The sequence below is a fragment of the Panthera uncia genome (assembly GCF_023721935.1).
Source record: "Panthera uncia isolate 11264 chromosome C1 unlocalized genomic scaffold, Puncia_PCG_1.0 HiC_scaffold_4, whole genome shotgun sequence".
Taxonomy (NCBI): Eukaryota; Metazoa; Chordata; class Mammalia; order Carnivora; family Felidae; genus Panthera; species Panthera uncia.
The window spans coordinates 97,526,192-97,552,580 of record NW_026057585.1 but is presented as its reverse complement, the minus strand read 5'-3'; the positions used below and the strand labels follow the sequence as shown (position 1 = coordinate 97,552,580).

General features: G+C 44.8%; 1 protein-coding gene across 3 annotated transcripts in view; it reads left to right on the top strand.

The window, feature by feature from the left end:
- UBE4B (ubiquitination factor E4B) overlaps positions 1–26,389 on the top strand; it is a 120,310-nt gene that overhangs the window by 82,628 nt on the left and 11,293 nt on the right. For all 3 annotated transcript variants that reach the window (XM_049618150.1, XM_049618147.1, XM_049618148.1), the window contains 9 exons: positions 534–647; positions 2,100–2,298; positions 4,987–5,125; positions 9,899–9,998; positions 11,230–11,357; positions 12,151–12,249; positions 13,153–13,388; positions 20,801–20,927; positions 22,856–23,000. In XM_049618150.1, coding sequence (XP_049474107.1) covers positions 534–647; positions 2,100–2,298; positions 4,987–5,125; positions 9,899–9,998; positions 11,230–11,357; positions 12,151–12,249; positions 13,153–13,388; positions 20,801–20,927; positions 22,856–23,000 — 1,287 coding nt within the window. The remainder of the gene's footprint in view (positions 1–533; positions 648–2,099; positions 2,299–4,986; positions 5,126–9,898; positions 9,999–11,229; positions 11,358–12,150; positions 12,250–13,152; positions 13,389–20,800; positions 20,928–22,855; positions 23,001–26,389) is intronic.

Genomic DNA, 26,389 nt, shown 5'->3' with positions numbered 1-26,389 from the left:
TGAGTGAAGGAGAAGCTGCATGTCAGTAACCTGTGCCCTGGATGAGAGCTGTCACAATGCTATGTGGCGTCACGGGGTACTGGCTCTGAGGTTAGTGGCCAGGCCGTCTCTCCAGCTTGTCCTCAGGCCTTTAAAATACGAGACTGAGCGAGCGCTGTTAGTTTGCATACGCTCCTTGGTGACCCAAGTATAGATCAATGTGTCTGCAGTTCTGAAACTTTAGCAGCAAGACCCTAGGCTGACGATAGCATCATTAAGGTAATTTTGATCCTATCCCTCAAGGAAACGGCGAAGGCTATTTTACTACAACTGCAACTCCTTCCCCCCACCCCGTAACCCGCTTCCACGCGAATCGTCTTGACACAGTTGAATTTGGGCATTTCTGTTCCCCTTGTAGTCAGCTCCTCCTAACGTGAGTGGAAAGAGTAGAGGAGAGAAAGGCGGAAGAAGCCTAGCTGTTGTCTAGGTCAAAAGGAACAATTTATTAAAGTAAAGTTTTAATTTTTTTCTTCCTTTTAAAAAAATAACTTCAGCAAGAGCTCTTCAAGATTCTGCATAGTATTTTGTTAAATGGTGAAACCCGCGAGGCGGCTCTCGGGTACATGGCAGCTGTGGTCAATGCCAATATGAAGAAAGCACAGATGCAGGTAGGACTCCGAAGGACTTTTACTTCTTGGTGTAATTCATTCACCTAACCTGTGTTTACTCGGAAACAACACCAGGCACCGTTCTGGCAAACGGAGACGCAGTGTTGAGCAAGATAGAAGAGCTTCCTGCCTCTGTGGAGCTTACGTTCTCCAAGCTAAATGGTAGACACATAAACATATTATCTCGGGCCGTCCTAGAATCCGTGAAGCAAGTAAAGCAAGGTCGAGGATTGAGAGTAACTGGACGTACCAGGAGGAAGGTATGGGAGTGATTTTTGATCAGGTAGTGGGGAAGACCCTTCTAAGGAGGTGCTGTGTGATCAGAGACCTGACTCGTGTGAAAGTCAGCCATCACAAGGCTGGAAAAAGAGCTTTCTAGACACGGGTGAAGCACCAAAGGTGGGAATGAACTAGCTTCGGAACAAGCTACACATGCAGACGTCAGTGACTGAGAGTGTACAGGAAAGAGAATGGCGGGTCATGGGCTAGCGGGATGGGCAGAGGCTCCCTCAGACCAGGGCTGACGTGGTAAGAGCCGGAATGGGAAAACACTGGAGGCTTTTGCGGCAAGGAAGCCACCAAATGTGCTGTGGGAGGAGGGACAGAAGCAGACCCGCGGCAACCAGTTACCAGGTTGTAAGCGTACCAGATCTGGTGAGGAGACTGGTGGCTTGGACGACTTTGCAAAGGTAGACAAGTTAGAAGGGCATCCTTCCTCTATTATTTATAAGTAAGGAACGAAAGGCGTGACCTTCCTACTCAGAAGAAGAAACCAGTTTAGAGAACTGCATGAGACTGCCTGGGCTTCCTGCCGTAGCCCCACTGTTTACTAACCTGATGGTGGGACCTTAGATAGTTATTTCCCTGTGCTTCAGTTTCCAACGTGCTAAGTGGGAGTAATAATAGTACCTACCTGTGGATTTAGTATCTGTAAAGCTGTTAGAACAGTGCCTGGTGCACCGTGGACACTCAATGGATGTTAACTACCATTATTACAATTATTCTATTACTGATACAGGACTTGGCTAATGATGTTGACCAGAGAACCGATTAGCCAAATGGTAGTGAGCAAAACTAGGGATTTGATGCTCTTGGGGGAAAATAAAGAAGAGAAAGGAAGCAACATATATTGTGTTTCTACTTAATTAATTTTGAGGATCTTGGGCAAGTCACTTAACTTCTCTGAGCCTTAGTTTCCCCCTCTGTAAAATGGGAATGACAGTGGCGCTGACTTCCAAGGGCTGTTCTGAAGATTCAGTGAGAGGATGTATAAAATGCTTCACGTATGATTAATACTCCAAAGAGCACCTGCTAGTAGAAGGACAGTGGTGACGATACTTGTCCTCTCTTCAACTTTGGGGTGAATGTCCGGTCTCCTTATAAAGCTGTGCCCAAATTTCCATCTAAATCATTGTTTTAAATCCCCCCCCCCTTTTTTTTTGTATTTCGCAGACAGATGATAGATTGGTATCTACAGATGGATTCATGCTGAATTTCCTTTGGGTGCTGCAGCAGCTAAGTACAAAGATCAAGTTAGAGACGGTGGACCCCACGTATATATTCCACCCAAGGTGTCGGATTACTCTTCCTAATGACGAGACGAGAGTGAACGCGACTATGGAGGACGTGAACGACTGGCTGGCTGAACTTTGTGAGTGACGCACACGTTCATTATTAGACCGTTAAAGCGCCACCCTTTTATTTGAAAAATTGTTTTCTGTTTAAAAAAAATTTTTTTTGATGTTTATTTATTTTTGAGAGAGAGAGAGAGAGAGAGAGAGAGAGAGCAAGCAGGAGAGGGGCAAAGAGAGAGGGAGACCAGAATCCAAAGCAGGCTCCAGGCTCTGAGCTGTCAGCACAGAGCCCAATGGCGGGGCTTGAACTCACGAAGCAAGAGATCATGACCTGAGCGGAAGTCAGTCACTTAACCAACTGAGCCACCCAGGTGCCCCTGAAAAATTGTTTTTAACTTATTTTATTTGGATGCTAGTGATTCCTCACAAATTGTTATTTTTTCTCCAGAAGATGAATTTATGAGTCAGAGATACACAGTAAAAATTAATGCAGTAAAAAAGTTCTTGATTTACCCAAATAGAAACACAGAGCAACTGGAAGGAAATGTACTCACAGTAAAACAAAAAAGAAGTAATACAATAAAAATGATAGTGGAGACCTAATTATTATATAGAGTTTGCATATACCAATTAAAGTTCTCATGAAATATTCATAGATCTTGACGAATTGATGGTATTAAAATAGGAATATCTTCAAGGTGCTACGATTGTTGATCTTGTTTCTTTGTTAGAAGACATGTCAATGACAGATGTCAAAACCCTTTGGCATTTATTTTTTCCACGTATTATAAAATCGTTCATGGAATAGGAGAGAGATTCCATGCTTACCCGGCAGCATCATGATCAGGTGTGTGTACATGTTCCAGAAAAACATTGTTTTTTAAGTTTATTTATTTATTTAATTTTGAGAGAGAGCGAGAGGGAGAGAGAGAATCCCAAGCAGGCTCTGCACTGTCAGTACAGAGCCCGTTGCAGGGCTAGAACTCACGAATCATGAAATCATGACCCAAGCCGAAATCAGACGTTTAACCGACTGAGCCACCCAGGTGCCCTTCCAGAAAAACATTTAAGCTACAATAAGAATTAAGCAGGGGCACCTGGGTGGCTCAGTTGGTTAAAGGTCCGACTTCCTCTCAGGTCATGTTCTCACGGTTCGTGAGTTTAAGCCCCGCATCAGGCTCTGTGCTGACAGCTTGGAGCCTGCTTTGGATTCTGTGTCACCCTCTCTCTGCCCCTCCCTCACTCATGTTCTGTCTCTCTCTCACAAGAATAAATAAACCTTAAAAAAAAAAAAAAAAAAAAAACAACTAAGTATATGATGAACAATAACATTAGTATTTTTTAATTATTAAAAACATTTTTTTAATATTTATCTTGGAGAGCAAGAGACAGGGAGTGAGTGGGGGGCGGGGCAGAGAGAGAGGGAGACACAGAATCTGAAGCAGGCTCCAGGCTCTGAGCTGTCAACACAGAGCCCGACGCGGGGCTTGAACCCACGAACCGTGAGTTCAGTGACCTGAGCTGAAGTCCAACACTTAACCAACAGAGCCACCCAAGCACCCTATAAAGTTAGAATTTGAGTAGTGTGATTTGAACAAGTAGCTACTGGTATAGGCTTGGACTCATATCATGGACTAGTAAGTTCCAGAAGAATCAAAGGGTTAAACATTAAAAAATATATATTATATAATATTTGTATATTAATATTAATTATTAATGTAACTAATATTAATATATTATATATATATAAAATAAAACATGAAAAAAACAAACAGGATTTGGCCCAGTCATGAAGAAAACAAATTTATAATGGTTTAAGAAATGAAGCAAATCATCAGAGACAACATGTATATAAACAGCATCTTAATATGTAAATATACTTTTTCTGGAGTGAGACTAAATGAATATGTAAAATTTAAAAACGGGTCAAAATATGTGTCGTATGTTTGATAAAATCATGCCTTACAAAATGTAAAATTGTTAGAAATGTAGAAGGCTCAAGCTAAATGCTACCAACAGACAGTTTTCTTTTAGTTTGGGAAAAAAAATGTAAGCAGTATATAACCTAAGGAATAAAATACACTTTTTGGAAAAGATATACATACTTCTAGGAATTAGATACAAATTGAAAGAAATTCAAGTTAGGGTTGTGTATCTGTAAATTATCCAAAAACAAAGTGATAAGATGGAATGGAACTTTGTGAAGAAATAGACGGCATTTAATCAGTTTCTTTAGTGAATTCTGATTTATATCAAAAATTATAACACTGTCATTGTCAGTAATGCTACATTTTAGAATATGCTCCCAATGCTGGGGGTGGGGTGAGGTCGTAAGTTTTTGTACGTAGATCTTCCAGGTACTATTTATACTAGAGAAAAAATGACAAATGACAAACCTACCCGCAGTGGGGAAATGGCTGTGGAATCTGTAGCTTATTAACATAGTCTAATAGCATTTTGAGATTTAAGGTGATGTTTTGTGATCCGTGTTGAATAATAGAAATGGTTCTATAAAATACATCAGGAAGACACAGAACAAAAGATTGTCGAGGTACATCTACGTAAACATTCAAGCAGAGGGGCAGAATCCCTACTCCTTGGACAGAGCGTGCAGGCATTCTGTTCCTCTTATAACTGGTCTGTACTTTTTAAAAAGCATCCTTAAACTTCTTGACAATTCAAGTGTAATTTTGTCTTAACTGTGCTTTTTCTCTGATTTAGTCTTGTAGTAGATTTTATTTAGGAAATTATGTTATTTTTCCTAGATGGAGATCAGCCTCCATTTTCTGAGCCGAAATTCCCTACGGAATGCTTTTTTCTTACCCTGCACGCCCACCACCTCTCTATTCTGCCAAGTTGCCGTCGCTACATCCGCAGACTCCGGGCCATCCGGGAGCTCAATAGGTATGTGCCTGAATCCATGTCCTGGGATCGCCTGAGTTACCACTGCTCTCGCAGAGCAAGCAGTTCCATTGTGACCAGTAGATTTTTTTTTTAAATTTCTTTAATGTTTATTTATTTTTGAAGGAGAGAGAGGCAGAGCATGAGTGGGGGAAGTGCAGAGAGAGAGGGAGACACAGAATCCGAAGCAGGCTTCAGGCCCTGAGCTGTCAGCACAGAGCCCGACACGGGGCTCGAACCCACGAACTGGGAGATCATGACCTGAGCCGAAGTCGGCCGCTTAACCGACTGAGCCACCCGGGCGCCCCAGGTGACCAGTAGATTTGAATGTGGGGAGTATGTACGTTACAGCACACCACCTGCCTCTGCTTCCACGCCCACATTCCATGGTCAGCCAGAGTTCTTTATGTGGTGAAGTGACCCAAACTTTGGCTTCTGAGAGTTCTCAACCCTTGATGCGTGGTCACTAGACGTCCATTAACTCTTTCCATTGGTCATGGTATTGACCGGGAGGGACTTTCAAGGATCTCCCGGATTCCAGACATGCTCCTTCCTCCCTGGACTCTGAAGCAGTAAGTCTAGTTCCCCTTGATAAACAAGATCATTTACTCCTGCCTACATGTAATTCTGTTTTTCACATGTTGTCTTGTGGCATAAAGAATTCAGAATGACCAGATGGTAGCCTCAATTTCACATTCATCAGCACCGTTGTTGAGCTTCTTTTTCTTTAATGTTTATTTATTTTTGAGAGAGAGAGAGAGAGAGAGAGAGAGAGAGAGCGAGCGCTGGGGAAGGGGCAGAGAAAGGGAGACACAGAATCCAGAGCAGGCTCCAGGCTCTGAGCTGTCAGCACAGAGCCCGACGCGGGGCTCGAACTCACAAGCCGCGAGATCATGACCTGAGCCGAAGCTGGGATTCTTAACCAACTGAGCCACCCAGGCGACCTTGTTGAGATTCTTAATCTAAGCATTTCTCCCTGTGTACCAACATCTCCAACTAAACAAATCACAGGAACAGGAAGCAAAAATATTTTTGAATGGGTCCTCTGGAATGATAACAGTGTGGCCACTTCATTTGGTCCAAGGCCTATGTACACGTCTGGCTGTGAGAAAAAGTATGTCATGTCTATATCTGCAACTGTGTATCTCTATCTATCTGTCTTGCTAATCTCTTGTTAATGCTGATGATTACTCTATAGATGATTACTCTGAAGATTTTCCTTCTACATGTATATTCGTGTCGTTTGTAAATGATGACAGTTTTCTTTCTTACACCTTTTCTCTTTTTGTAACACTGGCTACAATTTCTAGTACAATCTTGAATAGAGACAGCCTTCTTTGTATATCCTCATTACCAGATTAAGAAAATTTCGCATTATTTTTAGCATTTTAATAGTTGCTATTCCTAACAGAAGTTGAGTTTTATTAAATGCTTCTTCCATAGTTGTTGAAGAGATCAGATTTTTTTCCCTCCTGTATTCCGTTAATGTAGTTGAATTACATCAACTGGGTTTCTGATATTAAACCAGACTTCCCTTCCTAGAGTAAACTCAGCTTTTATATCTCATTGATATTGCTTTTATGTCTCATATTCATTGTGCCAATATTCTGTTTGGGATTTTTGAGGTTGTGTTCGAAAGAAAGATTGACCTGTAATTTCTTGTTAAGTCTTTCTCAGATTTTGGTATAAGTGTTATGCTTGCCATATAGAATGAGTTGGGAAATACTCTCTCTTTTTATATCCTTGGAAGAGTTTATTGTATAACAGTTATGTTATTTCTTTCTTGAAAGTTTGGGAACATTCATTGATGAAGCTGTCTGGGATTAGAGTTTTCTTTGTGGGAAAGTTTTTAATTATGTGCTGTATTCAGTTGATAGATACAGGACTATTTAGGTTTTTATTTCATCTTGTGCTAAATCTCTGTAACATCTAAATTTTCAAAATCTATAGGCCTAAAGTTGCTCATAATATTTTTTTTCTATCATTTTAATGTCTGCAGCACCTTCATTATGTCCTTCTACTCTCTTTCTGTTTAATTTGCTTTCTTGTTGATATTTTTATTGCCCCTTGAGGTTGGTACTGAAATCATTCATTTTCAGCCCTTTCTTATGTGCATTTGAGGTGTCTCGTTTCCCCAAAGCATGGTTTTGGCTGCATCCCTCATGTTTGGCATGGCACATTTTACTGTTCAGTTCAAAATATTTTCTAATTGTTGCTGTTTCATTTTTGACTGTGGGTTATTGAAAATATGTATTGTTCAAATTCTGGATTCTCGGTGGATTTGTCTCTTTATCTCTAGCCAAATTTCATTATGGTCAAAAGGACATGTTCTGATTTGTGTCCTTTGAACTTTTTGTGGAATTTGCTTTCTGGCCTCACATTCACAAGTAAACGTTCCATATAGATGTGGAAAGAATGTGCTTTCCGTGTTGCATATTGCACAGCTTCACTTTTGTCTCAATAGGTCAGGTTTGTTCATCTATCATTCACATTTTTCTCATATTTGCTGATTTTATCGGCTTATACTGTCAGTTACTGAGAGGCATATATGCATTTCAAACTGTGATTGTGAATTTGCTTCTTCATCTTGGAATCCTGGGATCCCATCTCTTCCACTGACTTTGGATGATCCATTTCAATGGTACCAGCTACCGCTTTCACTCCAACTCCCAGTGGATGGTCAGAGATGTCAGTGTTCCTCTCACCTGTGTACTTTCCGGTGCTGTGATAGGAGAGATGTCGTCTAGGGGATGGCGGGGCGAGAGGGCATGTATTGGGAAGAGGGGTTGTCCGAGCTGGTCACACTTGGTATATTTATATTAATCTATATTAATGGTCTCAGCTTCTTTTTTTTTTTTTAAAGTGTATTTATTTATTTTGAGAGAGAGAGAGCAGGGGAGGGGCAGAGAGAGAGAGAGCAGGGGAGGGGCAAAGAGAGAGAGAGAGGATCCTAAGCAGGCTATGAGCCATCAGCACGGAGCCCGATGCCTGGCTTGAACTCACAAACCGTGAGATGATGACCTGAGCTGAAACCAAGAGTTGGACACTCAACTGACTGAGCCATCCAGGCGCCCCAATATTCTCAGCTTTTTTTTGTTAATGTTTTTAATTTATTTTTGAGAGAGGAAGAGATACACAGAATGTGGGGGGGGGGGGGGGGGGGGGGGGGGGGGGAGGGGGGGGGGGGGGAAGTGCAGAGAGAGAGGGAGACACAGAATCTGAAGCAGGATCCAGGCTCTGAACTGTCAGCACAGAGCCCGACGCAGGGCTCGAACTCACAAACTGCGAGATCATGACCTGACCCCAAGGTGGACGCTTAACTGACTGAGCCACCCAGGCCCCCCCGTATTCTCAGCTTCTTAAGCGTTAGATTCCTTCCTCCGAATTATGACAGGGGATGTCAGATGGCTCAACTTCACTCAGCGTAGGTCACTGTCAATTCCAACTTTGAGCCAATTAGCTGGGCACACATTGAAAACCCATCCCAGCTACTCAGGACAGTCTTGAATCCAGGATCTCTGATAGGTGTAACGTGTTGATGAACTTAGTTCTACATAGAAAGATGTTAACATGCTTCACTCTTGCTGATCAAGCATCTCCAGGATCCATTGCACACACGCTCCCATATTGTGTCACTATTGTGGTAGATAGAATAACGATGTCCCAAGAATGTGGAAGGGAAATAGTAATTCCAAGTGCATTGAACTCTATAGCAGTTTGCTTAAAAAGGAACAGATATGTCAACCACACATTGTCATGACCACCCAGTCAGAAGCTGGACAAGGCTGCCTCGCACTTCTCCTCATTGTTCCATGTGCCTGTCCAGTGTGGCTCCCTAGAGGCAGGCTGTCAGGCCTGTCTGCCCTCCCGTAGTGCTTCTAAGCATCTTTCAGTGTCCTCTCGTCCTGCCATCTGCAGCTTAGACAGGTGCCACACGGCACTTTCAGTGTGCTATCAAATCATCGCCATTTTTTTGAGAGCCAGGTATGTACCAGGAGTTCTCTTGATCCTAACCTGGCGGGAAGCTGCTTCAGGGTTCACCCTGATAGTAGGGCCTCTGTCCCTGCTCAGGCAAAACTCCACCACCACTGTGCGTCCAGAAAACCCGCGTGGCTGCCACTCCCCAGTATCCGCTTCTGCCTTCGATGAGGGCTCACCTCTTGATGGAAGCTAGGTCATGGGCAGAGTTGCTGGCAGCGAGGCAGTCTGGGAAAGTGTAGTTTCAAAAAAACTTATAACCCTCTAGTTTTCTATGTCTTGATGGAGGGGGGTTGAAATCGCATTACGTGGGCCAGTCTTTAAAACGTGCGGCCTGTAGTGTGACTGGCGGGCGATCTTTGGGCCGGCACCTAAAGGAAGTGAAGGAACAAGCCACAGAGACTATCTTAGGAGCATTCCCAGCAGAGGGAACGATTGCAAAAGAAGAGAAGGAACTGCCATGACCGAACTCGCCTTTCGTTTTGGTAAATTGACCAGACGAAGTAACCTCGAATTTCCACGAAGGGCTTCTTTTTTCCCCTCTCTGGAAATTAAGGGGACAACGTGTTTCTTACTGTATTTCATTAACTCTAAAGTACCATCAATTTTAAGACCTCGTTATTTGAGGAACCAGTAAGAAAGAAAATTTCTGCCTGTTCATGGTAAGAGACACTCTGATTTTAAAGATGCTAAAATGAGGGGGGAAATGTGAATCTGAGGGTCAACAAGATGGTCACAATGAACAGACAAGGTGGACCTTGTGTCTTCTTGCATCTGACGGTTAGTCTTTGGTTTTAGAACCGTGGAAGATTTGAAAAATAACGAAAGCCAATGGAAAGACTCCCCGCTGGCCACTAGACACCGCGAAATGCTGAAGCGCTGCAAGACTCAGCTTAAGGTTTGTACAGTTAATTGGAGCCTCGTAACGATAATCCTCCCACCCACAAGTGTGCCTTGAGGGAGCCCTTCAGTGTCCCCTTTTCCTTCATGATTCTGTTCCCCGAAGAGAAAACGCTACACTTGCCCACTTGCCGGTACCTCGCCCGTGTCTAACACGATATTTAAATCTCAGCACGGAATCTGCACGCGCTCATGCCAGCGACAACTCGGATCCTTCCTGGTGTCATCACCCTCAGTGTCACGTCTCCGGCCTCTCTCCCCCGTCTGCAGGGTCCTCCCCTCTGCTGCCTCCCAGCCCCGCGACCCAAAACACACAGGCGCCGGCGCGCCCGGCCACGCGCCTTCACGATGTTCCACCAAGCGGGTTTGTGGTAGTGGGAGGGCCCCCTTCCCTTGTCCCTCATTCTCCGTTTGCCATCGAAGACGATCCACGGCACAGACCCTGACTGTAGACGGGGAGATTTCTGCTGGTGGATGGCGGGCGGAGGCTGTACGAGGGAGCGTAGACAGCGGACTTACGCATTTTTCTCACACGCTTGTTCACATTGTAAAACTGACTACCAGCTGGTTCTGCTTTCTGTTGATTAGTAGGAGGATGTGTGGACATGGTAACGTCGATTTCTGGTGCAAGTTAAGATAGATTTGTTTCATTTGCCAAGAGACGTACTCGAGATGCAGGATAGACCAGGGGCCCTTAACTGGTGTCCCTAGACCCCTGCGCTCATGCCACAGACATGTTAGGAGTCCGGAAACTGTTTAAACCGATGTGCCAGTGCGCGTGCGTGCGTGCATTTCCTTCTCGCAGTCGTCCTCCCAGGCAGGTGTGGGACCCTCTGTGGACAAGCATTTTGCCCAGGGACAGCTCATTAGTGGTGACCTGGAATTCAGATGCAGACTTGACCGGCTTCTTTCCACGAACCGTCTCTGACGCCAAAGCGCCTCCCCCGGCAACCTTGTCCCCCAGTCGAGCTATTTAAACATGACAGTAATAACTACCTTCTTGAGCCCCAGCTTCGGGCTCAGTGGTTTGCATGGCGTACCTTTTGTTTTTCTCAGAACAAAGAAAGCTCCTGACACATGACCAGCTTACTATCTAGCTAGTTAGAGATGGAGCTCACGAAGCCTTAGAACTTCGACTTCCCATCTCTTGGCCCGTTCCCTGGCCGGTCAACGCTGCGGGCAACTCGCTCCCAACTAATGTGTGGGCGGGGGCATACCTCCTTCCACAGAAACTGGTACGGTGCAAGGCCTGTGCTGACGCTGGTTTACTTGACGAGAGCTTTCTGAGAAGATGTCTGAATTTTTACGGCCTTCTCATCCAGCTGCTGCTCCGTATCCTGGACCCCGCCTATCCCGAGTGAGTGTGCCCCCTCCCCGTCACCTCCTCTTCCCTCGTCTGGGCCGTGTCGTCTTCATTGTTCTTTAGTCGATAGCTAAAACCCAAGCCCTTACTTAATCCGTTCTTTAATTTCTAGATTGTACTTTATACAGACTACAAGATTAGTAATAGTTTGGATTCCTCGTAATTACAGTAAGAAGGGAATGTCCGCACCTATTACTTAAATTTTGACCTAGTACTTTTTTACCAACTGGCTGTAGATTGACAGAAAAGGAAATCCCTAAGTTAGAAACTAAAAACCGGAGATAGCAAGCTATTAGGTAGGCCCTTTAAGCACTGGGTCCAAGAAGATACTCGGCCAGTTATTATTATTTTATTGTTACTACGAAATCTCCGGGTCACCGATGTGGGTGAGGTTGACCCAAGGCCCTCTGTAGGAGTGGAAAATATTATTTAAAGTATATCTGTATCTCTTTTGTCTCAAAACAGCTTGAGTTGCATAAAATGACCAAATATGACCCTTTTATTTCTTTCGTATTTGATTACATTAACCTTCACAGAAAATCAACAGAAGGAGACATTTCTCGTGCCTGCCCTAGTATACCCGCTGTCTTCATTCCTCCCTGCTCATTTCTGGTTCTGGTCTCTTAGCTTGTATCCTTTTCCCATAGCTGTATTATATAGAAGGAGGTTCCCCCCGCCGCCCCCCCCCCCCCATAAAATACTTATCCATAATGGTCGCGTGATGTTCCTTATAGTTTCCGGTCCCAGGTTTTTGTTTCATAACTTGTGCTTTTATTCTCTTTGACAGCATAACACTGCCTTTAAATTCAGATGTCCCCAAGGTTTTTGCAGCATTGCCTGAGTTTTATGTAGAAGATGTTGCTGAATTTTTATTTTTTATTGTACAGTAAGTGCCTTTGACATACTCCATCGCTCTAATGTGTTTTCATGCATAATGTGTACATTGTATTATGAACTGTATTGCCAAGCTCCATTTTATGCCTGAAATTCTGTGTGATGGCTGTAACCGAATGCTTCCTGGAGACTGGAAAAATAAATCCGACCGTGGCACGAAGCCAGTTCCAATAATATCTTCAAGACAGAAGCAGGATTAACAATGCTGCTAAGAATGTACTCTGTGAAAATTGAGTTGAATTTCTAATAATTGAGTATGTGTTTCTGAGAAACAGAAGGAGCAAACAGTTTATAAATATCTAAGTGAACATTCAAAAGTCAGAAATACCCGTATCTGTATTTTTGTACCAAAATTTTTCTCAATTATAAAATTGGAGAAAGCTTACAAAGAAGTGGTTTGAGTTTATAATTGACATTTGAGGTTTTTTTTAAAAACAAAAAAACCCCAAAAAAACAAAAAACAGCTATCAAAAAAATTTGTTGGGGCACTTGGCTGGCTGAGTCAGTGGATCATGCAACCCCTGATCTCAGTGTTACGAGTTCAAGTCCCTCACTGGGTGTAGCGATTACTTAAAAATACAGTCTTTAAAAAAATTTTTTTTAAGTCTTTTCGGTAGCAAAGATCTTTCGTAAAGTCTGCCTCATAATTTAATCATGGCTTTGGCTTATTTCCTTAAACGTAATAAGTTAATATGACATGCTTCAGCCAGTAGACCCAATAGATTTGAAACCTATCTAGTTATAAAGTAAACCGTCACTTGAAACTCCGCAAGTTCAAAGTAATTCGGTATCTTGGCTCCTTGACCTATTGGCCCCTTCCCTACTTAATGATCCCAGCATCCAGTCAAGTGGAGTTTTTCCAAGCTTTATTTCTTGCTCTTTTTGCCTTCTTCAGATACTCTCCTCAGGTGCTTTATGAGCCCTGTACTCAGGACATTGTGATGTTCCTCGTTGTGATGTTGTGTAACCAGAACTATATCCGAAATCCATATCTGGTGGCCAAACTAGTAGAAGTCATGTTTATGACCAACCCTGCTGTTCAGCCACGAACCCAGAAGTTTTTTGAAATGATTGAAAACCATCCTCTCTCCACCAAATTGTTGGTCCCTTCACTGATGAAGTTTTATACAGGTACGTTTCAAGTATTCAGGTGGGCAAGGTCGTCTAAAGCTAGCGGACGGAGTTACTCTAAAGCTGGTAGCTAATATCCCGATGGCCACGTACAGGTGTGACCTACTAGCCCACCGCTGACAGAGCATGTGCTGTTGCTTAATTTTCCCCGAATAGCGGAGATCCCACATTGACCGTTCTACGCACAAGTCCCTGACGGTGCAGCAGGATCCACGGTAAGCCACGTGGTTAACACTGAGCTCGGATTGGCGTCGACCGCACGGATCAGTCGTTTTGTCTGGAATCCTCTGGCTCATTTTAGCTTTGAGCTTTCAGAGCACGGGTCAAACAGGGAGCTTATTACAAATGTTTCTTCTTGAACCCCACTCAAATCAATGGAATCGGGATACTGGGGAGCATTCTCTCATTCGCTCTTGTCTACACATATTTGCTGAGTGCCTGGTAATAACCGGGCGCCGCCGTTCTGGGTGCTGGGTTTTATGCGGGTGGACAAGACCCGAGGATACATCAGACACCGTCCTCCACTTCTGGACTGGTTGGATTCTGAATTTTTATGTTTAATTGGGCTTTTGAACTGCAGATGTGCTTGCATAAAGCTGATTACCTTGGGACCAATTCACCTGTCTGCTAGCAAAGGCGTGAGATTGTCCCAATGCCACGTTTTCCTTCCAGTTTGTACATTTTGTAGGAAAGGAAGTGTGTTCTGTCTGTCTCAACTTCTGTTGAAGCTAGCCCGTTCTGGGCACTCAGTAAGTGTCCTGAGCATACAGTAGAATGTACTTGCCATGCTCTTGGAAGAAACACGGGTCATCCAAGAGTACAGCTGCTTGCTGTTTGGTGCAGCGACCAAAGTTTGAGGATTCCTCTGTGTTCAGTGACAGCCATCCCCTCCCTGACAACCAAGATCTGCTCCTGCTCTTTGGGGGCTGGTGCTGTCACCTGTCCTTCCACTTCTGAGGGTTCCAGCAGTCTCTCTACCTCCTTTCGCCTTTGTCACTATTGCTTTGTAATATCTAATAAGAGTCTCTCTGGGGCGCCTGGATGGCTCCGTCGGTAGAGCATGATCTATGATAGAAGAATCGGTAAACTCTTGATCTATAGGTCACGTTCAAGCCCCACTTTGGGTATAGAGATTACTTTTAAAAAAAGAGAAAAAACAGTTTCTTTCCTTCCCAGCCTACCTGTTATCATCTTACACCTAAAGTAAGTAGATGAGCATCTTGAAGTTTTGTTAACATCCTCACTTTGACAACAGCAGAGAGCACTCCTGGGTCAAAAACCTCTTCCTGGCTCCCCAGTCCTCCTCTTTCATTCTTTAGCCCTGGTGGGGCAGGGCCTCCCTCCCTGGGAAAGAGGGCCATTCAAGTGCAAATGATGATTTACACGTGTACAGGACAGGACCTTATTCAGTGCCTTGCACATATCAGACTTCGTTGAAGATAATTCTGCATTTCTTTTTTTTTTTTTTTTAAGTTTATTTATTTTGAGAGAGAGCTCAAGTGTAAGTTGGGAGGGGCAGAGAGAGAGGGAGAGGGAGAGAATCCCAAGCAGGCTCCATGCCATCAGTGCGGAGCCCAGTGAGGGGTTTGAACCCATGAACTGTAAGATCGTGACCCGAGCCAAAGTCAAGAGTCAGATGTTTAACCAACTGAGCCACCCAGGCGCCCTGAAGATAGTTCTGCATTTCTTAAAATAGCATAAGGGACCTCTTTTCACCTATTTGTTTTTTAATTTATTTTTTAAGAAGAGACTACCTAGTTGTAGCTAATAACGTAGTTGCCGAGAAACACATTAACCTGCAAATACCTCTTTCATTTCCCCCATAGCTAGTGGGCAGCTATGAAACTCTATGAGAATGTAAATTGGTAAAACCTTTCCGGAGGGTAATTTGGCAGTCCACACCAGAAGCCCTAAAAATTTACAGATCCCGCATATCAGTCAGGGTCCAGTAAGGAAGACAGAAACATGTCAGTTATTTTCACAGAATTGAGTACGTACAGAAGGCCCTGGAACAATGTGGGAGTTAGGAGCACGCCCCACACGGTCAAAAATCTACATTTAACTCCCCCAAAGTTCATTATTAAAACCTACTGTTGACCAGAAGCCTTATCAAGAACAGTCAATTGACACATCTTCTGTATATGTATTAAATGCTGTAGTGTTATGATAAAGTAAGCTAGAGAAAAAGAATGTTACAGAAAAATTGTAAGGAAAACACATTTACAGTCCTGTGTGTATTTTTATTGAAAAGACCACGTAAGTGGACCCGTGCAGTTCAAATCCGTGTTGTTCAAGGATCAGCTGTACAAGGACCTGGGCAAACGGAAGACAGAAAGGCAAATAAGGGACTTTGGGGTGAAAGGCAGAGCGTAGGTGCAGAAGTGGCAGAGCTGGGGGCACTGAGGCAAGAGGCTGCAGGTAGTGAAACCTAGCGGCGTGGATGAGGGCTTGGCCAGGCCTCTCAGCAATGACAGCGGCCATCTGGCCTCTCTGAGGGTGTGCAGGCTGGCTAGTGCTGCGAGCCCTGAACAGAGCTGGAAACCGGAAGCGGCCGCTGGGCAGGAGAACCTTTGCTGACAGGAGCAGCCAGCCTACCCCCAGGTCCAAGCCCCTTCTCTCCTTCAGGTTTCCGGTTCTTCTGCAGCGCCCCCTGTTGGCGAACCCAACAGAGGGCCAGCTGGCCAGGGGAAGCCTGCAGAGTCCTAGCCCCAGCATCACAAAGCCATAAAGGGTGGATTGGGGGCTGAGGGACAGCAGCTACGTAAACAGCTCACCCTTTTGAATGTGAACTTAATTTCTAGTAATCTGTCCTACGGGGAGAATTGTAAATGTACATATGTGTTTATAGTGATCATTACTGCAGCATCATTTACGGTGCAGTATAGTGAAAATTCGTAAACTGCCTAAATGTCTGCCAGCTGTGGATAAAGTAAATTAGGTATCCGATAGTGGGTCTCTCTGAGCTGTGAAAGATGATGTGTTATTTACAGTAAATGGTGAAGCGATTAAAGACAGTGTCCAGTAATGAAACAGTATGTACACAGTGACCATGTGTTGGTGCCCATGTATGTGATGGAAAACAGTGTGGAAGAACAGATGCCAAAATATTAACAGGGAGTCAGTTACTTTTGAGTGGTACACCTGTGAATGGTTTTCTTTCTTTTTCTTTTTTAAAAATTATCTGAACTTGGTGCACCTGGGTGCCTCAGTTTGTTGAGCATCTGACTTTGGCTCAGGTCATGATCTCCTGGTTTGTGGGTTCGAGCCCCACCTCGGGCTCCACGCTAGCAGTGTGGAGCCTGTTTGGGATTCTCTCTCTCTGCCCCTCCCCTGCTCACTGACTCTCTTTCAAAATAAATAAACTTAAAAAAAAAAAAATCTGAACTTAATTATTCTCCAGTAAACATGTATTGTTAGTATTAAAAACAAAAGTTGTTTAGTTAAGTGTATTTTTAAAATTTTTTTTATGTTTATTCTTGAGAGAGAGAGAGAGAGAGAGAGAGAGAGAGGAGTGGGGGAGGGGAAGAAAGAGAGGGAGATACAGAATCCAAAGCAGGCTCCAGGCTCTAAGCTGTCAGCGCAGAGCCTGATGCGGGGCTCAAACTCATAAACTGCAAGATCATGACCTGAGCCGACGCCAGACGCTTAACTGACTGAGCCATCCAGGCGCCCCTAGTGAAATGTGTTTTATACTCAGTGCCCTGAGCCTGTCACTGGGACTTTGGGATAAAGCATGGGGGCGGAGTATAAGCTTGTGCCAAGGGCCGGGCTTCTTCCTGGGAGACCAGTGCTGGTCCTGGTGGAGCCCCACTGGTAGGATCGCAGGGACGGCTGGATGAGTGGTGTTCTCCCGTTCCCTTTGCCACCGGGCAGGGTACCGTCTGGCCCTGGACCACACCTGCAGTCCTAGATAGATGATACCCGCACTAATAATAGCCGCCGTTTATTGAATACTTTTTAATCCTTTCACTTAATCTGCCCAGCCGTCCTCAAGATGGGTCCTATAAATATCTCCATGTTACAAATGAGGAACCTGAAGCTTAGAAAGGTCAAGCAGCTTGCCGAAGGTCAGCAGCTAGTGAGTGGCAGTAACCTCTGCAGTTGGGACCTTGGCACAGGTGCTCCTGACTGCCGTGCCGTGACTGCTGTGGTCACGTGGGACCGGTGCCGCGAGAACCCTGCAGTGGGGCATCCGAGGCAGCCCTCCACTCGTGTCTGAAGCCCATAGTAAGACCTGCTGACTTGGGTCCTGACTCTTAGGCGTGAATTAGAGATCGCTGTATGGAACGAGCTCCTCTTTTCTGCCCCAAGAGACTCTCCTGGCTTTGGAAATGCTAAAGATCAAGTTTTTATTTCAAAAAGGAAATTAAACTTCAAAATCAGAGTATTTTATTTGAATCAGCAGTCAGTTCCTTAAGGAGCAGCGTTCCCCACCTGGCTACTCAGAAGCTGGAAGAACACTGATAACTAAGACGTATTTCAAGACTGTCCTCTTCCCCAGGCTGAGCTGCATCGGCAAAGCCAGCATTAGCCCTAGTAGATTCACTCACTAATTCTACAAAGGTTTATGAAGCTCCTATAGTGTGTCAGCCCTGGTTTTGATGCTAAGGCCTAGTGGTGAAGATGTCACACAATCGCCGCTTTTGTGAGTCAGGCGTTCTAGTTGGGAGACGGATGTTGAACCAATAAATAAGATCCTTTCAGACAGTGGGTGTGGGAGGAGGGCATGATGCTACTTTAAGAAGCGTAGTCAGGGAAGGTCTAATGACACAAAAGAGTGAATCACACGAAGGTCTCAGCCACAGTGTGGCAGACAACCAAGACAGCACGTGTAAAGGCCCTGAGGCCTGGGCAGTTTAATGAACTGAACAAGAAGACCTGCAGGGGGGAGCATGGTGAGTAGTGGGGGAGTGAGGCCAGCCAGTGTCTGGTTCATTACAGACCTCTTAGAACTTGGACTTGGGAAATAGAACTTGGGCTGCTGCAGTTTTGCGGGAGCATTAGGAGTGAAATTTATAAAATGTTGGGAGAGGTGTATATTGATCATAAGTTAACAGTCATTACCGGGCTTCTGGAGCGCTCAGGATGTGGTGCGGGTATGATGGGCGACTTCAAGGATACGAGACGCTCTGTATCAGCCCCCAGTGTCTTTCCCAAATAGACTGTGTTGAAATCAGCTCTCCACACTTTATTTCACACTTTCATACAGTGAATAAAATGACACTTAGTTCATTGTAAAGAAAGTTTGACCTCGTGAAGATGTGTAAGTGCTTTTAGGTTTTCGTATGGTAGGTGTTACCTTTTGCCTTTCATTTTTAAATTCTTGTCACAAAAATATGTTCTTTGCAAAATATAGAAAATGCCAAAAAGAAGATTAAAGTTATTGATAATCTCTGTATTCAGAATCTCCGTTAACGTTTTGCTCTATATTTTTTCAGCCAACTTACATATATGTAAATTGTGTGCATGTGTGCATGCGTGTGTGTGTGTGTGTGTGTGTGTGCGTGTGTGCACACGGCACAGGCTTTAAATATGACTGGCCCCATTTGGTAGCCTGTGGTTTTCTTTCTTCCTTTATTTTTTTTTGTAATTTTGTTTAATGTTTATTCATTTTTGAGAGACAGAGATAGAGCATGAGCGGGGGAGGGGCAGAGAGAGAGAGCGGGAGATTCAGAATTGGAAGCAGCCTCCAGACTCTGAGCTATCAGCACAGAGCCCGACTTGAGGCTCGAACCCACAGACTGAAATCATGACCTGAGCTGAAGTTGGACGCTCAACCAGCTGAGCCACCCAGGCGCCCCGGTAGCCTGTGGTTTTCACCTATGATATCACAAATACTTTTTCATGTTCTCTGTTGGGCATTTGCATTTATATCTTTTCCCTAATACAAAAAGTACTTTAAAGAGTATCCTGGGAGATGTTTGAACATGCCAGCGTATGTTTTCTGGAATAGAGTTGGTGGGTCAGAGAGATGGGCTTATCGATAGCTTGTGATACAGTGTTGTCACAAGCTTGTGATACAATGTTGTCACATTGCCTTCAAGGGATCATATTGCTGTTCATTCCCACCAGCAGTCAGAGAGTAACTTTCTCCCACATGCTCACATGGTCTTTTTTATAGTATCTGCCAAGTTGATAGGTTAAGAAAAATGGCATCTTATTCTAATTTCCGTTTTTAACTTTTTCGTGAGCCTTATTGTGTTTACCTGACAGCTTTCCCTTTTTTTAAAACTTGTCATAAATTCAAGAACATCTCATGCTTAAGCTATTTGTCTTTGGAAAACTAAGCTTGATCTTTGTTCCATTTTAACAATATATGGATGTTGGTAAATGAACGATGAATACATAAGGTTTTACTATGCTTTTGTGTACTTTGGTAATGTGTTTGAAAATGTTAATTATCAAAAGTATTTAAAATAATACAAACATATTACAAACATATTGCAGGTTTGGATCCAGGCCACTGCAATAAAGCAAATCTCAGAATAAAGAGAGGCAGATTAATTTTTTGGTTTCCCAGTGCATGTGAAAGTTGTTTATACTATAGTCTGTTAAGTGTACATTTTCATTGTGTCTAAAAAGCCAGTGTATATATCTTAATTTAAAAATATTTAATTGATGGGACGCCTGGGTGGCTCGGTCGGTTAAGCATCTGGACTTCAGCTCAAGTCATGATCTCACGGTTTGTGGGTTCAGGCCCCACATTGGGCTCTGTGCTGACAGCTCGGGGTCTGGAGCCTGCTTCCGATTCTGTCTCTCCCTCTCTCTCTGCCCCTCCCCCGCTCACGCTCTCTGTCTCTCAAAAATAATTTTAAAAAAATGTTAAAAAAATAAAAATCTTATTTTAAAAAATAAAAATATTTTATTGCTAAAAATGCTATCATCTAAGCTTTCAGTGAGTCGTAATACCTATCACAGGTCACCGTAACAAATATAATAATAATGAAAAAGTTTGAGATATTGAAGGAATTACCAAACGTAAGACAGGAAGTGACCAAATGCTGTCGGACAAATGGTGCCGATAGACTTGGTGTGACACAGGGTTGCTACAAGCCTTCAATTTGTTTTAAAAAAAAAAAAAAAAAATGATAAAATGAGGTAGGCCTGCAGTCAGATTTAATAGGTGTGTGGCCCCTAAGAAAACTTAACCCATTTCTTTTCTGGTCATTGGCGAGTTGATGCTATGCTGGTGGCATTTTCGAGCCCGATTCGTTTTGGTATCGTGTCACTGCCAGAACTTCTCTGCGAAGCTTGTGTCTTTAGAACCACCTCATACAATCTCTGTCTTGCCCTTACATACGAGATACAGGTGCACGTACAGATTCGTATTCACATCGTGGCCACAGTAACTGACTGCTTTTTGAAAGGTAAGACTGTATCCATCCTTCAATGCCTTTGTCTTTCTTCTTTAGATGTGGAGCATACCGGAGCCACCAGCGAGTTCTACGACAAGTTTACCATTCGCTATCACATTAGCACCATTTTCAAGAGCCTTTGGCAAAACATAGCTCACCATGGCACCTTCATGGAGGAATTCAAGTGAGTATCTGGCCCCTGATACTCCCAGAGCAAGTCACAGCTTGCTCTCTTGCAAACCACAGGTAGGGTGGCTGCTCAAAAGCTTTCATAGCTGGTTCTTATTGACTGTTTGCTTGATCTCAGCCTCCTTTAAGTTTTCTAGGTGGTTCTGGTACATGAGAGCAGGGTTATTGAAATGTCTGTGCTGGCCAGACTTTGCTGAACTTTAGATTTGTTGACATACTTCGGGGATGGTATGTATACATTAAAAAGAAAGAATTTATAAATATTCGGAGATGATGTGTTAAGTGTCTTTTGCTGTTTCTGTGATTACGGTGTGAGGCGAAGTTGTCAGAATGACTGGAACCAGATCTTCGAATGTTCTGGAATCTGATGTCACGCTTTAGATGAGAAATGTTAGGAAGACTTTAGATTTGGAAGCGGTCAGGTTGGGGTTATTATTTCCAATGTCATTCTTTGTAACAAGGCCCTAAACCTTGACTAAGGACCTTTCATTACCTACCTGGAATTTTAGTGACTACTTTAACCCGGACTTTAGTAATTTTGTTTAAATTACTTAAAAAAATTTTTTCTTAATGTTTATTTTTTAGAGGGAGAGACAGAGTGTGAGCAGGGGAAGGGCAGAGAGAGAGAGAGAGGGAGACACAGAATCTGAAGCAGGCTCCAGGCTCTGAGCTGTCAGCACAGAGTTCAAACTCACAAACTGTGAGGTTGTGACCTGAACCAAAGTCAGACACTCAACTGACTGAGCCACCCTGGCACCCCTCGTCTAAATTACTTTAAACAGAAAGGTGCTTGAGAAAGAAAATAGATGAAAATGTTGAACTTTCAAATTATTCTTAAGAAATTTTATCCCATCTACTTGGATCTTTTGCAAACCATATTAGAGCTTTGATTAAATCCAGTTGTCGCTTGTTAACTAAGTCACTAGTCGATAATATTTGTTAGCCGTTTGCTAGGTAACTTTCTGCAGAGTGAACTCTTTAAGCTAATTCTTTTCGTAAGCTGCTCTTCTGGTCAGAATTATGTTCCAGCAAACCCTGGCACAAGTTTAGACCAGACAGGCCCACGGCTTGATTTGCATGGTGCTGAGTTGGGAGTGGTCTTCCTGAACTTGCCTTGTTCCTGAAATCCAGGCTTCCTGCCTCCTGATTACGCAGTGATAGATCCCGAAGGGTGTGTGGCTACTCTTTTTCTCTACTAATCTTGCAGTTATGAAGCCTAACGGTGCACTCAAATCTCCATGCACGAGCGAGCCCTCCGTTATAACGGGATATGCAGGACAGTTTTACAGATTGGAAACTTCAAGGTCTAGAAAGTGAATTAATAGCCTCCTTTATCAGTGTTACAGCTGCCGACTTTTCTTCAGCGTGTCTTTCTTTATAATGAGGAATAACTGTATGAGTAATTCTCTTGTCCCGCATACGTGGGTAATTATTTTTACTTTCTTTGTATCTTGGTGAGTTTAAGCATATTTTCTAGTCTGGAAGAGTGTCTTCTCGACTTCAGATCATTGAGAGAATGAGCCAGGGATGTGTTAGTAAACCTGCTCTCTGAAGAGGTGGAGAAAATTCAGCCTTTGCTGGTTTTCTCGGGTGTAAATACTTCCACCGTGGCTAAATTTAAGCTGCCAAGGGAGTCTGCTCACAAAATTCTGAAATACTAGTAATTGGCTCTCATCAACCGTGCAAGGTGCCTCCGGCGCACCACTGAAATGAGCTCATCACAGTTAATTAAAAGGAATAGCAAGATCCAGGGAGAGACTCCGTGGTCTTTGACCTCCACAGTGCTTGAGTGCTGGCCCGGGAGGCAGTCTTACAGGGCCAGATGGTTGGCATTTAGGGCAGAGGCCCATTTTCCTCGGGATCTGCTGCGGCACTTTGCTTCGGCAAGAGGTCTGACCGTGTGCAATGTAATTGCCTTTCCAGTTCGGGGAAGCAGTTTGTGCGCTACATAAACATGCTGATAAATGACACGACGTTTTTGCTCGACGAAAGTCTGGAGTCTCTGAAGCGGATCCATGAAGTGCAAGAAGAAATGAAGAACAAAGACCAGTGGGACCAGCTGCCCCGGGTGAGGACACGGCGCTCGGACGGCGGAGCCGGAAAACCGCCTCGGCCCCTGGGCAGGGCTCTGCCCGGGGCCGCGTCCGTGGGCCCTGCTGACTTAGATGTGACCTACTTGTCATTGCTTGTCACCTCCCACCTGTGGGCTTCCGTGAAGTTGACCCGGGTTCAGGGGAGGAGTGAGCTTAAACACTCCATCTAAAGCTAAGAAGCGCCTCGAGAAGTCTTTCAACGTGCGTTCTCCTGCCTTCTTAGTTTTAAAGGGCTTTTTTGGAGAAGAGCTTTTATTGTCTGTGGTGTTGATGTCAGTTTATGAAAGTAGGAAATAAATCTCTAGAATTCTGTGCCAGACAAGCATTTGATTTGCTCACAGCATCTCCTTTAGACAGCTATGTGAATCATGCAGGATTCTGGTGGGTTATTTTTTCCTTCTGGTTGATGTTGGTTTTATATTTGGTTATTAATGGAAGAGAGGTCGTTTTGCCAGGTTCCACGACATGGTGACATGGTGACGTGACAGCACACTGGCACGCTTTTCTGACACTTGCTGCAGCCATTTAGACGGTTCCCCGATCAGTTACTTCGCTCTTGACAACTACTGGGGACTTGGTATCTTGGTTCCTTCTGTTCCCGGGCTCAGAATCAGAACTGCTTCCCCAAAGGAGTTCTCCTGGGAGAGGAGGGAGGACTGTTGTTTCTTTACTTGCAGTAGCATTCTCAGCGCGAAAATACTGTCGAGCTTAATGCCGCACAGTCAAAAAGTATCTTAAGATACATAAGCACATATGAAGGCACACTTAGGAAATGTTTTTATTTCAAGTGTTCCTGCAGCTGTGGTGAGAATTTTACGACTTGCTGTAGCTTAGCCAGCGGGCTTACGCTACAGACCGAAGCCTTCCGGGGGCTTTGCAGGGCCTGTGAATGCTGGATGCCCGAGTCCAGGCCGCCACACTGCTGGACCCCCTTTCTTTGTATTCTTGAGATAACGTGGTGGTTGTCTTCTTTTTCCTCGGCACTGCCCTGGCATCCGCCGGAGTCTCACCTACCGTCTACCCTCGCATTCGTTTCTAAACACGCTTTAAACTGTTTCTCCTGTGGTGCCTCCAAAGCTTCCCTCCTGCGCCTCCCCATCTCCCCGGGGCGGGAGTCGGCCCAGACCTGATGTTTCACGCCTCCCCACAGTAGCTCTCGGAAGTCCTTCCAAGCTTTTCTCCCATTCCAGTCTGTTGGCTCCAATCTGGACCGGTCCCCGGGCCCTTGCAGAACATCCTGGGCAAACAGATGAGGCCTAGCCGAAAGAGGTGCAGCTTTGGAGCCGAGGGCACCTAGGTTTGAGGACTGATGCCACCACGCATTCGGAGTTCCTGAATCTGTTTCCTTGTCCCTGAAGCAGAGATGATCTCTGCTTTGAGGAAAAACTAGGAGGAGCGATGGTGGATGTCGCGAACCCAGCTCAGCACTGGTGCTCAGGATGTGTAGCTCTCCTTGTGTCATTTGCCTCAAGTCATTCTTTCTGTCCAGAATTCTCTGCTTGCCGTTCTTATGTGTGAAAATCCTACCCATTCTTTACACAAGGCCTTGTGCAGGTATTCCCTCATGGTTGGACTACCCCAGCCAGAGCCGCCCCAAACCCTCCCCTTGCTCTATACTTCTGTAGCGCCCACTCGGTGTCGCTCGTGATGCTTGTCTTAGACCAGCTTCTGTCGTAGGTGTTGGGATACGGGTCTGTGGCACATGGTCTCATTCACGGTCGGTGCTCAATAGCGTTTGCTTAGGAGATAACTCAACAGTTCCTATTGATTTTGCCGTGTCCGTGGATGAGAAAGCGGCATAAATAGTTCCAGTCAAGTGCTATTTCAGAAATACGTCTGTTTGATTTTGAAGTCCCTTCCTGCCACCCACCTCCCTGCCTGCTGCTCCCATCTTGCCATCCTCCGGATGCTGGGGGACTCCGCTGCTCAGCCCTCAGGCTCCTCCCCTCCTCTCTCCACTCTCGCTGCCGAGGCTGGTGTTTCTCAGGTGCTCGGTGGAATTTCGGTGTGGTAATAATTCTTTATTATGGAAGACCGCACCATACGTCGTGGGACATTTGGCATCTCTGGCTCGCGCCCATTTAATGCCAGTGAGGTACCCTCTTACCCTGAGTTATCAGGCAGCCAGAAACACTCCCGCACGTGGCCTGATCCCCCAGTTGGAAATCACTGCTGGGTGATATCATCTATTCCCAGCGGCTTTGATGGTCGTTATTCTAAAGATTCTGGAACACGTCTTCTCAGTTCCTATCTCTCCTGACGCCAGACCTGCTTCACTAGCTGTTGACTTGCTCCTCTGCCCGGTGGTCTCATAGTATCCCTTGACGAGGGGGGGCCACATCTCCTCTCCAGGTCTGCCCAACCTCATTGAGGGACAGCTACATTCTTTTTTTCTTTTTTTAACTTTTTTTTAATCTTTATTTTTGAGAGAGAGAGATACAGAGTGTGAGTGGAGAGGTGGGGGGCCCGGGCAGAGAGAGAGGGAGACACAGAATGTGAAGCAGGCTCCAGGCTCTGAGCTGTCAGCACAGAGCCCGACGCGGGGCTCGAACTCACAAACTGCAAGATCATGACCTGAGCCAAAGTTGGATGCTTAACCAACTGAGCCACCCAGGCGCAAGGGACAACTACATTCTGTTGATTGCTCTGACCCAACACTTTGGAGTCCTCCTTGATTCTTCTCTCTTCAGCAAGTGCCTCAAGGCTGTATCTTTTTTTTTTTTTTTTTTTTTTTTTTTTTTTTTTTTAATTAATTTGAGAGAGAGAGAGAGCGCACAAGCAGGGGGGCGGGTCAGAGGTAGAGAAAGAGAGAGAGACTCTTAAGCAGGCGCCACTGCTCAGTGCAGTGCCCAACATGGGGTTTGATCCCATGACCCTGGGATCATGACCTGAGTTGAAATCAAGAGTTAGACGCTCAACCGACTGAGCCACCCAGGAGTCCAAGGCTCTATCTTGAGCTATACCCATGTCTGACCTCCTCTCTTTCCCCTACCTCTAGACCGTCTCTCTCCCGGCTTGCTGTCGTCCCTCTCACCGGTCTCTCGCCACCTTTATCGTGTCCATACCAGAGGGATGCTGTTAAACCTGTTTGCTCGTTATCGCCGCTTGACTCAGAACTCTTCCCGGTTTCCCTTCTCACTCAGAGTCCAGACCCGAATTAGAGTGGGCCCCTGGCCCCACCCTTTTCCTCTTCCCTCCCCCTCCCCCAACCACACGGGCCTTCTTGCCCCAGATTTCTGCTGGCTCGCTTCCTTCAGATACCCACTTAAATGTCACCTTCTCAGAGGCCATCCCTGACCGCTTTCCTTCTCATTCTGCTCTATTTGTCTCCATCACTCTCAGACTTACCTTGTATCTGGGAGCA